Source organism: Mytilus californianus, unplaced genomic scaffold, assembly GCF_021869535.1.
Source record: "Mytilus californianus isolate M0D057914Y unplaced genomic scaffold, xbMytCali1.0.p SCAF_11, whole genome shotgun sequence".
Taxonomy (NCBI): domain Eukaryota; kingdom Metazoa; phylum Mollusca; class Bivalvia; order Mytilida; family Mytilidae; genus Mytilus; species Mytilus californianus.
Genome location: NW_026262593.1, coordinates 66476332 through 66494159, shown reverse-complemented (window position 1 = coordinate 66494159; position 17828 = coordinate 66476332). Strand labels below are relative to the sequence as shown.

The 17828-nt window shown below is 32.4% G+C and overlaps 2 protein-coding genes across 3 annotated transcripts in view; one reads left to right on the top strand and one right to left on the bottom strand.

The window, feature by feature from the left end:
- Positions 1–3850: 3850 nt before the first annotated feature.
- LOC127720562 (short-chain dehydrogenase/reductase 3-like) lies at positions 3851–17122 on the bottom strand. 2 transcript variants are annotated; one of them, XM_052227173.1, is made up of 7 exons: positions 16972–17122; positions 15794–15907; positions 11954–12076; positions 10534–10674; positions 9025–9263; positions 6937–7062; positions 3851–6246 (listed from the first exon to the last, which is right to left on the bottom strand). In XM_052227173.1, the coding sequence occupies exons 2-7, from the start codon at positions 15827–15829 to the stop codon at positions 6150–6152; spliced, it is 762 nt and encodes a 253-aa protein (XP_052083133.1). In that variant the 5' UTR covers positions 15830–15907; positions 16972–17122; the 3' UTR covers positions 3851–6149. The 2 variants fall into 2 exon arrangements, with proteins under 2 accessions (XP_052083133.1, XP_052083131.1); XM_052227171.1 differs by lacking the exon at positions 16972–17122 and having other exon boundaries at positions 15794–16080.
- LOC127720561 (selenocysteine lyase-like) overlaps positions 16322–17828 on the top strand; it is a 42008-nt gene continuing 40501 nt past the window's right edge. Inside the window, exon 1 of the mRNA XM_052227168.1 lies at positions 16322–16381. Within this exon, the coding sequence (XP_052083128.1) occupies positions 16365–16381 (17 nt within the window). The 5' untranslated portion in view covers positions 16322–16364. The remainder of the gene's footprint in view (positions 16382–17828) is intronic.

Genomic DNA, 17828 nt, shown 5'->3' with positions numbered 1-17828 from the left:
CAAAAAACATTCAAACTCACCAAGTCGAAAATAAACTGACAACGCCATGGCTAAGAAGAAAAAGACCAAAAGACAAACAACAGAACACAAAACACAACATAGAAAACTAAATACTGAGCAACACGAACCCCACCAAAAACTAGGGATGATCTCAGGTGATCCGGAAAGATAAGTAGATCCTGCTCTACATGTGGCACCTGTCGGTTTGATCACGGTTTCGTAAAATCCGGTGATAAGTCTAATTCGGTAGGTCACTTTCTGAGAAAAGAGGGCGGGATTGTATTTACGACAATTGGAACATATCCGTAGTAATCTGTGAAACGGATATTCCATAATGATCATTTAACTCGTGATGGCGTCTAAAATTTACGAAGGGATGATTTCAATCTCATCAATTGGAACTATTGGTTTGATAGCTTCATAGTGAGCAGCAACCATCTATCAATGAAATCGAGATAGAAAATACAAGACCTGGAATATCGTATCAACTTGGAGATATATACTCCTTATGCAGGCGCTGCTGGAATGCTGATACATAAAAATGGAAAGTTCACAATTGGGAAGCTGAAATCATCTCTTTTGTCGTAACATTTTGTTTTCAACCGACCCTCTTTGTCAATGTCTAGATGTTAGTACAGATATGAGACAAACTTAACTGTAGCTGTTGTATACTTTATTTCAAGTTCGATGGGACATATGTGTTCAACAGTCATCATTTTTTTAATTATTTAGTGGTAGAACATCATTCTAAAAGTATACTGCTAACCTCCTTTCTTTCTTCCTAAGAAGTTCCTGTATGAGTCAGCCTAAAATATACAGAGAAACAAGTCGGCAAGAAGAGTAGCACAGTTGGTTTCCATGAGAATGTCGATTGTTTGTTGAAAAATCCGTCTAAGGCCAACTTGTCTGAGGGAGTTGAAACCTTAGTTTCTTTATAATTTCAAAATTTATAAACGGACAATTTTAGAAAGGATTGTTATAAATCATGTCAGTACCGAAGTACTGACTACTGAGCTGATGATACCCTCGGGGACTGATAGTCTACCAGCAGAGGTATCGACCCAATGCTGTAAAAACTGAAAACAACACGTTATATAATTTCATGCGTCCGAAATGCTTTTCTGGATTTACCTTCATCAGGAACGCTCAAAGCCAAGGATTTATAAAAACCGAAACAATTGAAGAGCTATATGACAAAAAAAGAACATAAAAAATAGCCAAATCCATATAAGGCCAACTTGCATGAGGGAGTTGAAACCTTAGTTTCTTTATAATTTCAAAATTTATAAACGGACAATTTTAGAAAGGATTGTTATAAATCATGTCAATACCGAAGTACTGACTACTGAGCTGATGATACCCTCGGGGACTGATAGATAAAAACATGTCTTCCAAACGTAACAAATATGTTGTCAATCGAGAAATCAAGCATCTTGATAATGTCAGTTTCACAGAATTTTTTTGTTTTAATCAGAGTGATTTTTTTTTACAAAGAACGATTTATCCCTCCTTAAGACAAAAAACCAAAACAGAACTAACTCTTTCAATTTGTATTCTAGTTTGAAAAGGGGAATACTTGTGTAACATGAAGAAAAGTCAAATGTTTTAATATTATTGCAAGATGAAGTCATGAGCCTGTAATTCAGTGGTTGTCGTTTGTTGCTGTGTTACATATTTGTTTACAGTTCATTATTTTGTACATCAGTGAAAGTATGCCGTTAGTTTTGTTCGTTTGACTCGAATTGTTTTACACTTGTCATTTCGGGCCTTTTATAGCTGACTATGCGGTATGGGCTTTGTTCATTGTTGAAGGCCGTACGGAGACCTATAGATGTTAATTTCTGTGTCACTCGGTCTCTTTGGAGAGTTGTCTCATTGGCAATCATACCACATCCTCGTATTTTTATATTAAATTGTATGTACTCTATAAAAGATTTTTTAGTATCCACATCTGATTCACGCCACCTCTAGAATATATAGTTTCACAATTACTTTGAAGCCCGGCTTTGATTGCTGATAAAATTGATGTTAATAATTGAGAAAGAGGTTTCGTGGAGCACTTGGAAGACACAGCATTTTAACGTTGTTTGTAAAGACACTTATCTAGTTTAGGTATCCAATACAGTGGAGGAAGATCCAGTTCTTCATCTTTGGTTGAAATTCCAAAGGAACAGACCTATATTTATCCAGTATTTCCTCCTTGGTAAGTGTCGTGGGGGTATATGGTGAGTTCCCAGGTGAAGTGTCAATACCTAGTTCATTTATCAAGCAATTTATGTAATGTGAATTACACACAAAAACGATGTTGTTTGTGCTTTATCTGCGGGGAAAACATATTTGTCATGGAGGTAGGACAGGTGTTTTGCAACATTTGGGTCTTGATGTAGCATGGGTATTCATAGACCCATTCACTTTTCAATTCTGATTTGTTTCAACAACCTCACAGCCTTAATACATTCGGAAAGAGTATCTACGTCTTCTTTCTCGCGTTTGAAACATTGTCTGACATAATCGTTGACTGAATCCATCAGTATTTTGAATTTGTGTTTCCTATTGATGGATTTAGGCTTACGATATGTCTGGAGTTTGGATAACACATTTCACAGAGGTTTTATTTACAATGCTTAGATCACCAGTAATAACGTGGCCAGCGGGATTAAATAAAGATGGGAAACTAGCACAGGTACATTTAGGTTTAGACTTGAAGTCGTCAATATTGAGATCCTGCAACACGTGTTAGACATAATAAACTGTTAACACAGAAGTGTCTCACAATTATCGATTTCTTTTTTATTAATCAAATGTTGAAATCAAAATTTACACTGCTGTCATCATATGTATTCAAATCAAAAATTCAGTCAATGAGCTATGAGTGCAAGTGCAGGGCCATATAACCTCCTTTGAAATGAGAATTGCCAATGGTAATTCAACTGCATACCAAATACCAGACCTTTAAACTAACCTTTACACAAACCATTTAGAAGTTCATCTGTTATTAAACTGACCTAATTAAAAACTTGCCATGTGAACTATGCAAAAGTTAATAGCAAGCCTAAGTTTCACATTTTCAATTTTGTTGAGGTGAGACAAAATTCAATTGTGGTATCTGAATCTATATTCCATAGTTTTCTAATTGTTATATGATCTCTGACAATTTTTGTCAGAACTTTTGTCAATAAATAAAAAAGTTGACCATAAAGTTTCTTAAGTAAATAAGAATTTCACAATCCAACCTATACAGAGGGAGGCACAGTTTATGACTACAACAGCAATTCAATGTCCTTTGTAGTACCATTGTCTTTGCAGTACCATTCAACCAGATACAAATGAAAGACCATTGACAAAGATTATCTCAATTTGTTTATATAAATAATGTTGTTTAGAATTATGAATAAAACACCTGAACACTTGCTGTTACTGTCAATGTATTCACTCCATTACTTTCTATTCATTTTGTTAATTATTTTTTTGCATTAGATATAATCTTTTAATTATTAAAGCAAAATTTTGCAAACTATATAGATTTAGATAAAAAAAACATCTGAAAATAAGCAATGTAATAAATAAATCTGTAACAATCTATATACACACTAGTTGTCAATTGTTGCATAAAATGCCTGGTGATGGGGACTGGTTACTGATTGTTGTTGGGCCAGTAGAGAAGTTGTTCATGATTTCATTAACATATAAAGATTTCAAAAATACTTTTAGTATATATGGTGTTAAATTAAGGACATACTGACTAGGAATGCTCACTACAATACCATATACAATGTACCCTTTTCAGTGAAGGTAATACCTATGTCTTTCCTGTTGAATCATTTGTTGTACAAAAGACAAAAAAGACGTATGAAACTGCATAAGTGTAATATTGCATACTTGGCATGTAACACATTGCTCTTGATTGTAATTAGTAAGGAAAATGGCACATTACAAAATATAACAAACAGTCATCACAGAGATATGCAGCAAACATATAACATTGGTTTGATAAAAATATCATCTTAATTCTCCAATTAAGGGGTGTCCAGATTAAAATTCATGCGGGGATGGTGTGGAGCCACATTTTTTCAACCACCCATAATATAAAATTTTCAATCTTACAAAGCTCTCAAGATTTAACTACTATTTAGCTTAAGCTTGATAAAAAAACCACTTTCCATTGAATAAACTAATTAACTTCGATATCAGTGGAGCATAACAAAATAAATGGGGAATGTGTCTAGGGGACACAGATGATGCCCCCGTTTGCATATCATATAAAGTTATAAAGGAACATAACTGACGAACATTAAAAGTGAGGCTACCTAAATTTGTACTTGATCTGAGTTTTGTGGTAATAAGTATTGTGTATGAGTTTCATAACTTTGGTTGAGGCAAACTTAGGTTAGAGAACGGAAACGAAAAATTCAGCAATTTTTAAAATTTGTAAAGGGGCATAACTAAAGAACAGTAAAAGTGACACCACTAAAATTCAAACTTGATCTGTATTTTGTGGTAATAAGCATTGTGTATAAGTTTTATAACAGTTGGATGAGGCAAACTAAAGTTAAAGAACGGAAATGAAAAATTCAGCAATTTTTCCATTCGTAAAGGAGCATAACTCTAGAACGGTTAAAGTGACGCCTCAAAAATTCTATCTTGATCTGTGTTTTGTGGTAATAAGCATTGTGTATAAGTTTCATAACATTTGGTTGAGGCAAACTTAAGTTAGAGAATGGAAACCAACTTTGGGACATATGGACGGACGGACGGACGGACGTACGTATGGATGGACAAAAGTAAAACTTAATCCCCCTCCGCTACGGCGGGGGCATAAAAATTATCCTTGCAAATGCATGTATTCACATTCAGATTCTAATACAATAAAATTTCAAACATCACTTTACTTGTTATTTAAATACATGCATGTAATCAAAATAGTAAACATTTGAAAATTGTCAAAATATAAAAGTCCCTGAAGCATGCCTTGAACCCTAAAAATACAACATTATTTTTTCATAAACATGCATAATCAAGCAACTTCATATTTCAATTTTGAAGTCGATGAAATATGACTAAGAGGGCAAACATTTGTATGCAGTAAGCAATTTCGGATTCATGGATGCTGAAAAATGTGTACACCTTATATCAATGATGTACAACATATCATAAGTAAACATTAATATTGACAAGAAGGTATCAAGGTCTCACTGCTCTACTAAACATGTGGTGAAAACTAGAAGAACATGAATAAGTGAGACATTTTTCTAATCTACTGTTTATTTTTCGTAGGTTCCAATTTTCATTGATTGGGGAAACATTGTAACTTCATGGATATTTGATTTCATGATTTTGCCTATGTCTGCATACAAGACTTTTGGAAATTAAAACTTAGTTGAACTTTTAAATTAGTGGTTCAAGTATACCCGCGAAATCCACGAAAATTGGTATCCAACGAATAATAATGAATCCACAGTATAACAGTACTAGTATCTTATATATATATTCACAAATCTCTGTTTAAAATAAAAAAAATTGGATAACAAAAGACAAATATAATTCCAAGAAGAATGTTTCCTAGGAACAGTGGTTTCATTATTGTTACTCACCTTAAAAATTTGATCACAGTTTTTTTTTTATCTATTGTACTGATAGAAAATCTAAATCCCCCTGAAGGCCAGTTTTCATAATTTTTTTAACAATGCATGGTTTATACAGTTTAAATAAAATCTTCTGATATAAACTATAATGGTTCTTTCTTGAAGAATTTTGTATTATGGCAGATCTTTGATTGTTCTTGGCTTTTTTATTCACAATTTTTAAAGACTTGGACAATTTAGAACTTGACATATTGTATAGACACCTGTTTGTTGTTGAACACTGTATTTTACCCTCTATATGTCCTATAGTTATTTTAAGTCCATTGGTTTTTTTTTCTGTCTGATTGAAGTATATATCAGATCTCCTTATGTTAACAAAATTCATATTTAACACAAATAACAATTTTATACTTCATCAAAACAGAATATATCAAAAAGCTACAAAAATATACAAGCAGACTTACAAAATCAACTAATGTTTATGTACTTTAGTGAGTAAGCTCACATATCATGTATTAAATGAGACAGTCACAACAGTTAACAATAAATAACAGCAGATTAACAGGATTATTCTTTTTTCTGTTTCTGTGCCAACAAACTATCCAGTGCTGAGTCCACACCCAAAAATCTGAATAATGGAGCCATGGCCTTTGCTGGAAAAATGCTGAAAATATTTGAAATTATTAAAGCACTAAACCAAATTCAGAACACAGATTAGACAAGATCTATTACTCACTAATAATACCCCTGATTTAATAGTATTCGGTAAACAGGAAGTTGATAAGTGCATGATGGATGTAAAACATGCATCACAGGGTTAAGCATGCTCACATGATTCCAACACAAATTTCATACACCAAATAGTGTAGACCTATTGCTTATATTATCTAATAAACAGACAAAACTTAACCTTGATCACAGATCCATGAAATGAGGGTGTGATCAGGTGAACCCTGTCTCACAAACATTTAGACCTTGCACGGATCCCCTATACCTAATACAGTTATTCTATTACATTGTACTCATTATAAGTCAATAATTCTCATGACAAAAAACTGCACCTTTGTTTCAAGCAGTCACTAAACAATCACAATGAAGTCAAGGACAATGGACATATGACAGACGGAAACTTCATAACATAAGGTATCTGCATACAAGGTATGAAGCATCTAGTACTTCTACCTTTACCAAATCGAAAAAAGATTACGCTTTCAGGGGTAAGTAATTCCTATGTCTCTCATTCTGTGACAAAAGTCGCAGGTGAGACAAAAAACTGTAAAATTGGAAGATAAATTAAATTGTACAAGATTTTATTACATGTAAAGTCCATTATATATGTATAATATATATATACCTTAAGCAAGGCACTAAGAGGTACATAATCCTTGGCATCATTATTATTTTTTCATTAAAAAGCACTGTTCTGACTGTTGCTTTGGCCACATATTCTTCTGACAGAGGCGGTATCAGCCAGGGAAATCTGTAATAACAACATAATTATCAGGCAAATTATAGGTCCACTTATTCTTATTATTGGCATACAAATCACTTTTGAAAATGAACCACACTGTATAGAGCTCAGCATTGTCATACCTAGGCCTTATATCAAATAATTACATAAATATCTGCTATAATGTCTAACCTTACTTTTAACTTCTTAAACACTCTAACCCAATTTCTAAGTTCTGACACATCACTAGTCTAAACTTAGTTTTAAGATCTGAAACATTACTAGTCTAACCTTAGTTTTAACTCCTGAAACATCCCTTGTCTAACCTTAGTTTTAAGTTTAAAAACATGACTAGTCTAACCTAAGCTTGAAGTCCCGAAACATCATTAGTCTAACATTGGTTATTATTCCTGTAACAATTAAAGACTAGTCTAACCTAAATTGAAGTCCTGAAACATCCCTAGTCTAACCTTAGTTTTAAGTCCTGAAACATGACTAGTCTAACCCAAGTTTAAAGTCCTGAAACATCAATAGTCTAACATTAGTTTTTTTATTCCTAAACCATGACAATTCTAACCTTAGTTTTGAGTCCTGAAACATTATTAGTTTAACCTTAGTATTAAGTCGAAAAATTACTAGTCTAACCTTAGTTTTAAGTCCTGAAACATCACTAGTCTCACCTTAGTTTTTAAGTCCTGAAACATGATAAGTCTAACCTTAGTTTATAGTCCTGACACACGACTAGTCTAACATAAGTTTTCCTGAAACATCACTATTCTAAGTTCTGAAACATGACTTGTCTAACTTTAGTTTTAAGTCCTGAATAATGACTAGTCTAACCTGAGTTTTAAGCACTGAAACATTACTAGTCTAACTTAAGTTCTTAGTCCTGAAACATCACTAGTCTAACCTTAGTTTTAAGCCCTGAAACATGACTAGTCTAACCTTAGTTCATAGTCCTGAAACTTGACTCTTCTAACCTTAGTTTTAAGTCTTGAAATATGACTAGTCTAATCTTAGTTTTAAGTTCTGCAACATGACTAGTCTTACCTTAGTTTTAAGTCCTGAAACAAGACTAGTCTAACCTTAGTTTTAAGTCCTAAAACATGACTAGTCTAACCTTAGTTTTAAGTCCTGAGACATGACTAGTCTAACCTAAGTTCTAAGTTCTGCAACATGACTAGTCTCACTTTAGTTTTAAGTCCTGAAACATGACTAGTTTTCCTTAGTTTTAAGTTCTGCAACATGACTAGTCTCACCTTAGTTTTAAGTCCTGAAACATGACTAGTCTCACCTTAGTTCTAAGTTCTGCAACATGACTAGTCTCACCTTAGTTTTAAGTCCTGAAACATGACTAGTTTTCCTTAGTTTTAAGTTCTGCAACATGACTAGTCTCACCTTAGTTTTAAGTCCTGAAACATGACTAGTCTCACCTTAGTTCTAAGTTCTGCAACATGACTAGTCTAACCTTAATTTTAAGTCCTGAAACACAACTAGTCTAACCTTAGTTTTATGTCCTAAAACACAACTAGGCTAATCTTAGTTTTAAGTCCTGAAAAATAAATAGTCTCACCTTAATTTTAAGTCCTGAAACATGACTAGTCTCACCTTAGTTTTAAGTCCTGAAACATGTCTCGTCTCACCTTAGTTTTAAGTCTTGAAACATGACTAGTTTACCTTAGTTTTAAGTCCTGAAACACGACTAGTCTCACCTTAGTTTTAAGTCCTGAAACATGACAAGTCTCACCTCAGTTTTAAGTCCTGAAACATGACTAGTCTCACCTTAGTTTTAAGTCCTGAAACATGACAATTCTTACCTAAGTTTTAAGTCCTGAAACATGTCTTGCCTCACCTTAGTTTTAAGTCCTGAAACATGTCTTGTTTCACCTTAGTTTTAAGTCCTGAAACATGACTAGTCTCACTTTAGTTTTAAGTCCTGAAACACGACAAGTCTTACCTTAGTTTTAAGTCCTTAAATATGTCTTGTCTCACCTTAGTTTTAAGTCCTGGAACATGTCATTCTGAACCTGGTATGAGTGTACTGAAGTAAGGTGTATATTTGGATATTCCTCAAGCTCTAAATGGAGGGCCTCAGATATGCCTGTTGTCATAAATTTAGAACCACAATAGCTGGAAGCACCTCTCAGGGACATGATCCCCAACATTGAGCTGATTGTTACTATATGCCCTCGGCCTTGGGATATCATTCCTGGCAAAAAAGCTTTATATGCCTGCAAACAAAATGTATAGCTCTACAGTTTTTATAAAAATTTTGAAATTATTTTTAAAAGTTGATTTGTTTATGGCCTATTGTGAACAAATCAACATAATACTAGACCATTATTACTTCTAAAACATAAACTTTTCAAATATTACATGCAAAAAAAACATTACTTTTTAAATAATAAGTCATTCTTTGCCGGATTTAATCAATTTTCTAATTATTTTTCCAGAAATGATTGCACAATGATGGTCTTCTTCCTTGATCGTAACTGACACACCTGGAAGTAGTGAGGAATAATAATGCAAAGTTTCATTGCCCAACCCAGCTAAAATGATTTTTATATATATATATATATATATATATATACACAGGGGTTGACTAGGAAGAATTAAGTTGTTTTGTTCTTTCACTGAATGGTTTTCTTCCTTGTACTTGAAACCAAATTCTCGTTGTGATGAATAATCATGCAACTTACATTACCCAATAGCCCATTTTCATATTTCTGTAAGAGTTATTTCCCCTTAGCTTGTACATCTTCTGTAAAAATCCCAGTTTATCATGCATTTGATTGGTTACCTTAACATGGTGTATGAGACCATATTCCCTGTGAACAAAAATGAAGATCAGTTTGTATCTAAAATTGAAATCAGACTTCACAGTCATATATAGGATCATAATCCCTGTCAACTAGTGTCCTATATCCCCTGAGCCGACCAGAATGTCTTACCACAGTCAGTAGGCAACCTGTCGAAAAATTATATATTCTGGAGTCATAGCTGGGTAATATGAAAATCGTCTATTCCTATGGGTATAAAGTTAGAGAGCTGAAGGATAGACAAACAAGCTGATTACTAAAGGTCTTACCTGTTGTTCAGTGGTTGTCATTTGTTGATGTGGTTCAATAAGTGTTTCTCGTTTTTTATATAGATTAGACCGTTGGTTTTCCTGTTTGAATGGTTTTACACTAGTCATTATTGGGGCCCTTTATAGCTTGCTGTTCGGTGTGAGCCAAGGCTCTGTGTTGAAGGCTGTACTTTGACTTATAATAGTTTACTTTTACAAATTGTGACTTGGATGGAGAGTTATCTCATATGCATTCATACCACATCTTCTTATATCTATTTACGCCAAATAATCAGCAGGACCACAATGAAAGACTATGGGGTAAAATTTCAAATCAATTAAAATCCAAATACATTTACATTACCTAAAACCTTTTCATATGCCCTTTGCTGCCTATGCCTTTGTGTTTCCAATCATCACAAGTTGAAACTCACCCAAATATGTGCCAATGCATTTATTGCAAAAGTTTTCTGTATATTTTCCTCTGTATCATTTAAGACTAAAGCACCATTAAATATACCAGCATTGTTGACTAGAATTGTTACATCACCAATAGAATTCTTTATTTCTTCTCCCTGAAATAATAAAGCCTGCTTCTTTATATCAATTCCTGTTACATGTATCTTGGCAAATAACAAATACCAGTTATCTCTCCTCACTAAATCCTTTTCAATCAATTCAACATTTCATGTTAAATTTTCATTTTTGTCTTTCTGGTTTTTTTTTCTTTCTTTCTTTTTATTGTTTTGAGTATAAAACTACTTCTAAGTCATTATAAAAAAGCAAGCTGTTAATTCATTGGTCCAATTCATCAACATTTGGTCCCTATATGAATGAATAAAAGGAGATTAGCAGTATTTGTCGTCTGACACAGAAAAATTAAGACACATATTATATACACAATATGTTTCTTTTTGTGTAAAAGTGCTAGCTTCTGTTCCCCAACTCCTGTTATTCATTAAGATGGTTCAATTTAGATTTCAACTCATCATGTCATAGGTGTTGGTGGAGAAAATTGTTTCAAAAGGAGCAAGAACCGACAGAAAAATTAAGAAATCTGACAATGGAGGTCGTAGGAAGCCGACACAATTTTCATGGTACCATGACAAACTTTGAGGCAATGGCAGTCTTTTATTATTTCATCCTTAAAGACCTATTAGGAATGTCCATGGTTTTGGCTTTGTTCTATTTTGCACGAAATCCATGAAATAATTTTGTTTTGCGTGCATCTGACTCATATCAATCTTTGTCCTTTTAAAATAGAATAAGCTTTAGGAGGTGTTGGGCTCAACTCCAAGTCTGATGCACATTACATGTATGACCAAAGGCTTAAAAAAAGTAAATAATTTGTTGAGCTATGAATGTTAGATTTAGTTTTGCCAGAGAAATCAGGTATTTCATAGTCACTGTGCTGATATTTTCAGAACAATAAATACAACCGCACCTTAATATTCTCTTTCTTAATAATATTTTTAAGAGTTTTAACTCAAAATATGGTCAATTTTATGTCAAGGGGGTATATATAGTATAATTCAGTTTGACAGCTTCAGACATACTAATTTTGACTTTTTTCAACTGGACCAAATCGATCACTGCTTTACATAAATATTCACGACACAAATAGTTTATGGATGTAATTACTCCCCCTCCTTACTATTTCATGCATAAAATTTTAAAAATTAATCTTAAATCATTGTTTATTTGCAACTAACTTATAAAATACAGCATGGCATTTATCCAAAAGCAGGAGTTTCATTGGGTGATCTGGTACTTGAAAATACCTATCTTATGGAGATCTGACAAACTGGAAGAAATATTTAAGCAACAAAAAAAAAAACCTTGTGTAATAATTACAGTTTTATAGACAAGTTCTCTGTCACAAACATCACAGACAAAATACGAACAGGACACACCAAGACTCTGTACATCTTCTGTAGTTTTCTGTAAGGGCACTTCTTTCCTTCCCCATAAAATGATCTGTAAATATTAAATACATGGTTAGATTTAAATATGTGTATAAAAATTCACTTTCACATCTTTTCATCTTTGGTGGAGAAATGTCTCACCAGTGCAAGCATATAAAATCTTTTCATTTTTTATATTTTGGTCATAGATATTCACTTGCACATATTAAGTACAAGAGTTGTCTCATCAGCGCGCAATCATACTATATCTATTTTCTTATACTTGTATCATAATCTTCACATGTTATAATACATAATTCAGGCAGAACCACTGCAGAATAAATTTATATCCTACTCTATAGAGGGGTACGTAAAATATCCTAGCTACACAGTGAAATAATATAGAAACAATTAAAGTTAAGTAAGCAAGCTCAAATCCCTTTAATGAGCCAATATTTTTTAGCAATTAAACAAATCCAAGGAAGTGGTAATAAAAGACGAAATATTATTTGGCAATTCTTTAACTGTACCTCAAAATCATTAGAAATCTTAATTGCTCTCAATATGTACATGACTAAGCCATGTAAAAACTGAAAGAAAATATCCTGTCAACAATGGTCAAGTTATTTTGACAAATTCATTAATAATGTACTTGTTATTCACGTTATTTGAAATCTTCAATGTTCGTCTTTACGTCTTTTGTTTTTTGTCAGTTTCTCTTTGCTTATGAGTTTTGAATGTCCCCTTGGAATCTTCCACCTCTTTTTTTAGTTGCCATCTGGAAAACCCTTTTGTGCAGTAATTTATTGTATCTAGATATTGGCGTCTGTGACCTTTACCTCAAACTTGTTAACCTCTTAAATTGTCTTAATCTTTATAAGGATTTTCCTCTTATTATAAGTTTGGTAATTAGCCTGTAAACAAGTAATTATTAAACATGTTTAATCTGGAATAATTTTGAATTTTGGAAAATTGATAAAAAAAAAGTATGATGAAAATTATGACCCAACTAAATAGGTTAGCCATGCGTGCATGGCTAAGGTTAATTTTACATCCACTAATGTTTCATTATGAACTAACTAACCACCTTAGCCATGCACCCATAGCTAACCCTATTTAGTTGGGTTAGCTTTCATCATACATTTCTTATTAATTTTCCAGAATTTCAAATTATTCCAGATTCAAATAATTCCTTGTTTGTACTGAATTTAATTTAATACATGTACATTCTTTTAATGTAATTTTTGTCAATCAACTGACCCAGAATTATCAATTATTAACCAAAATATTAATTTCTAAATATCAACAATTTAAATCAAACAATTTTAGTGCTGTAAAGATATACATGTACTGGTATGTCATTTAAATGAATGATGTGATCATTTTATTCAACAAAATGAACCTGGTTCTAATAGACATAATGAACATTTTACTTGGGAGAGAAGTTTTCAGATATCATGAGTGATTTATGCTTCTAGTCTTTATTTTTATACTTTTATTTAACAAACATGTACCTATCTAATTGTTAAACATTGATTTAATTATCTGAAAAAGAAACAAAATATATCTGATATTTCTTATGCTGGTATCTGAAAATCAACTTTTATGACTTCTAAATATCAGTGTCAGCAAAAATTAAATTAACACGATGATATATAAGTTTATATATATTTGATTAAACAATATGCCAGCTTATATGGAGTGTTACATATCATGCGGCTGTGGTTTAACATCTTAGAATTGAGATGATTATATTCATATTTATATGTGATTATCAACATTATTGTGTCAATCATCTAAATCATTGTAATAAATTACTTTGCTGGAATCATGGGCCCTTTCATTAGAATAAAAATATCTTATCTTATCTTATCTTGTTATATCATACATGTATACAAAATTTTGTGTGAACTAAGACCATGAAGACAACTAAAATACTGTATGTCAAGTTTCATTTCACTAACTAGTTTAAAAGAATTGAAACCTTCTTTTTGAAAATTTATTGAGGTGTATAAACTTTGACAAAGGACATTTTGTATGAAGCGTGGATGCACTTAATTTTTTCAATAAATTTCATACTAAAAATGTGTGCACAATCAAAATTTTACAAACCTATAAAATTACAAAAAGAAGCATTCAATTCTAATTAAGCAAAATGCAGCTTTAATTTATATATATAAATTATAATATACACACACAATATTATAATATGCACAAAATACATTTCACTATTATGTACTTAAGTCCTGTAAGTCGCCTTTAATATACAATAAAACAACAACCCATGGCCAATGCTAAAAATAATCAAAAGAAACATACAGTCTTCTATATATTAATAGACAGGTGTTTACACAATATGATAAGTTCTAAATGGTCCCAACATGAAGTCTAAATATAAATTGTGAATAATTTTAAATCTTTTAGCTACCTTTAAACACCATTCTTCATACATTAACTAAACATAATAAAACATAAAGATATGGACATAAGATAACTACTGAAGTTAGTGGTTCCTCATTTGAGACAGACACATGAAAATATGTTGTGTTAAAGTTAAACTGCAATACATTTTGAACTCTCAACCCTCCTGATCAGCGAACTTTACTAGATGATAGTGATGAATAATGCAAGGCTGAAAGAAATAAAAAAATTTGTTTTCTAAAGACTAGTGGTCAGTATAACAAGTTGATTTTGGCTGGGGCCCATCATCAATGAAGGAATTTGTGCATAGAGAATTCCAACTGCAATAAAAGGCTTATATACATTTTTAGCTCTTGCTCAATTTGCATCAATTGAAAACTATCTATACTAAAACTACTTTCACATTTGTGCATTTTCCTGTACATTTAAGATGTCACAGTAAGAGTAAATTGTTCCTGTGAATAGTAAACTGCATGACCGAATATTATATTATCACAGATTGTTCAAAAAGAAGCCATTTATGCCGAATGATCTCAGGCCAACCAGAGTAACTCATTCTTTGTGTTCTTTAAAAAAAAACTAGAAACTAGTATGCTGATAGTCACTTTGTTCATGTTGTTTACTTCTCTAGATTATTTATTTGGGGAAAGTTAGTGTTATTTAGTTCCATAACTATTTCTTGCGAAACCGGCCATGTAAATATTCCTGTCAGGTTACTTTCTGTTTCTTGCATGGTCAGCACAGTCTACCGCTTAGCAATGCTTAGGATTTGAAATGAGCAGAAGCACATACTTTGGCTCTCATACAGTTAGGGAAAATTTCATAAGGCAACATTTGTAGACTAGCCAGCTTCTTCTTCTTCTTAGATATAGTAGTTAAACTCAATAATGAGTACTCAATACTTGTGTGTTACATAGGTGTTGGTAATGTCTATTTACAATAAAAGATCAAAGATCAAAAAAGAAAATACGGTGCATGCTGTACAGTTGGTGCAGGATAAAAACATTCCATCATCTAGGTAACTAGTGTCTTGAAAGCTTCGATAGTGGGAGCTTTCACTGTCAATTCCGGTAATTTATTCCAGGCTATTACTGTTCTTGGAAAGAATGAGAATTTGTAGTAATCATGTCTTGGGCTGAAGATGCCACCATACTTTTAAATTCATTGTATATATATAAACTTGTGTTTTCTAAATAAAAATCTTATTTAAACATTTATGTAGTTTGTTAAATATCCCAGACAACAGGAAGACAACTTGGAAGACAACAAAGCAGAGAAACAATCTATGATTAAAAATAAAAGTCCGTTTTGAGTATTAGAATAATAATTTGTTATACAACATAGTTTGATAGACAAATTGACTACTTACATGTTTAGGTTTTAGTTTAGAAAAGGTTAAAGCCATTTGCCTCCCAATTCCTCTTCCACCACCAGTAATCAGGATTACGTCGTCTGCAACTGATTTTTCTCTTCTTGGGAAAATCTTTAAAATTAATGTTTTTAAGGCATAATAAAACGCTTTAAACACTGTATAAACTGAGAGAAACGTAAAACGACAGCATTCCCAAAGAACAAATGAACTGCCAGATTCCATAATTAAAGAACTTCATAAAAATACATTTTGTATTTTTTATGTTTTGATGCGGGTTCAGTTTTATCTGCCGCTTGTGATATTAAAAATAAATAATATGAACTACGACATTGAAAACATGTGATATAAAACTTTACTGGCAAAATTTTATTTAATAAAGGATTTAGAACTCATATATATCCTTGATTTAATATAGGAATTTTACTTTTTTGTATACTGATCATAAGTGTATTAGTTTTCACTTCTTGCAAATATATTTTTCTTCTTTCTAAAAACAAAATATCCTTTACGGGTCCGAATAGTTTTTTTTTTTCACCGTAAACAAATTTTCGGAGTTCCTCGGACTGAAATGGCAGACGGAAAGAAGTAAATTGTTTTTTTTTTAATTATATGTGAGCTTTTGCCATCACTTGGCGCCGCATCGTCTGTCTCAGTCGTCCGTCGTCCGTCGTCCGTCGTCGCAAACTTTAAGAAAAATATGTTCTCCTCTGGATATTGTGGCCATGTGGGCCAGATGATACAATAAACTTTACATGATGCTCTAATGAGTAATGTCAGTAATGACTAATGTTGACACCCTGTCAAATAAGCGTTCAGAGTTTGAGTCATATTTAGCAATTGAGAAGCCACATATTATAGGTTTCTGTGAAATATATCCTGAAAACTCTTATGGGTAAATCTAGACCATCCATGCTAAATCTTCCTGATTATGAAAAGTATATATCCTACCGTAGTCTATAATCGGTCATCATGTTGGTTCGTTCGGATTTTGTTATTGTACTTATCACATGGGAAAACTCTGCATTGACGTCACTACGCTAATACCACCGTACAAAATAAGTGCAGAATACATTTTTTCTACTTTTCTAAATAAAAAAAAAATTATAAAGATATGTTTTCATTGTTATTCTAAAGTATTGTACAAAAATGCCAATTTTCTAATGGCCGTTTCAAACCTGACTTCCAAATGCCTAAACACATTCCAGAACTTCAGAAAATCCCTCTTTCGGCCTCCATTGCTTTGTTTACATTCCATTAAGCGTCATCAATCTTAATGGCAGACCAAACAGGCCAAGCAAATCGTATTTTTAAGAATATCAAAATGGCAAGCACCTTACGTCTTACGTGATTTTCCTGTGAAAAAACCCATCCAAATTGAAAGAAAAACTTTGGGAAACAAACGATAATCATGCCATATTTTTGATCAGGAATATAGAGTAGGTTAATAAAAAACAATATACATATATTTTTCATAAAAAAAAATTTTTGGTTCAATATAATGAGATCGATATTCTGACCATAAGTAAATGTTCATATAAAATTCCATTGATGTCAAATTTCATGGCTAATAATGAGGTTTCCTATTGAATAAAGCCCCAATTTATTGCAAACTATTTCAAAGTGATATCATACAAACAAATAATATAATTGCCTTGTACTAAAAAATCACCTAATTGACAGTAGAGCAATTTGATTGGATATAACAATTCAATGTGTCACGTGGTTTTGAAGCCATTAGAATTTGAATGTAAACAAACCGGGTCAGCTGCTCCAGTGTCATCAACATCATACATTGACTGACTGAGAAACAATTATGAGTAACCAAGCTTGACAATACACAGTAATAAAAAAACAAAGCTAAGTCTACAGAAAAATAAAATAAAAAATGTCCTTAAGTGCACGACTTACCACCATTGCGGGATACCTGACAAGATGGGTCTTCTTTTTCTTCTTCTTTAGTTACGGAATACCATCAACTTTATGAGGATTACTTTCTGGTGCATGCCTGTATGAGGTTGTTTTGAGTTAATTT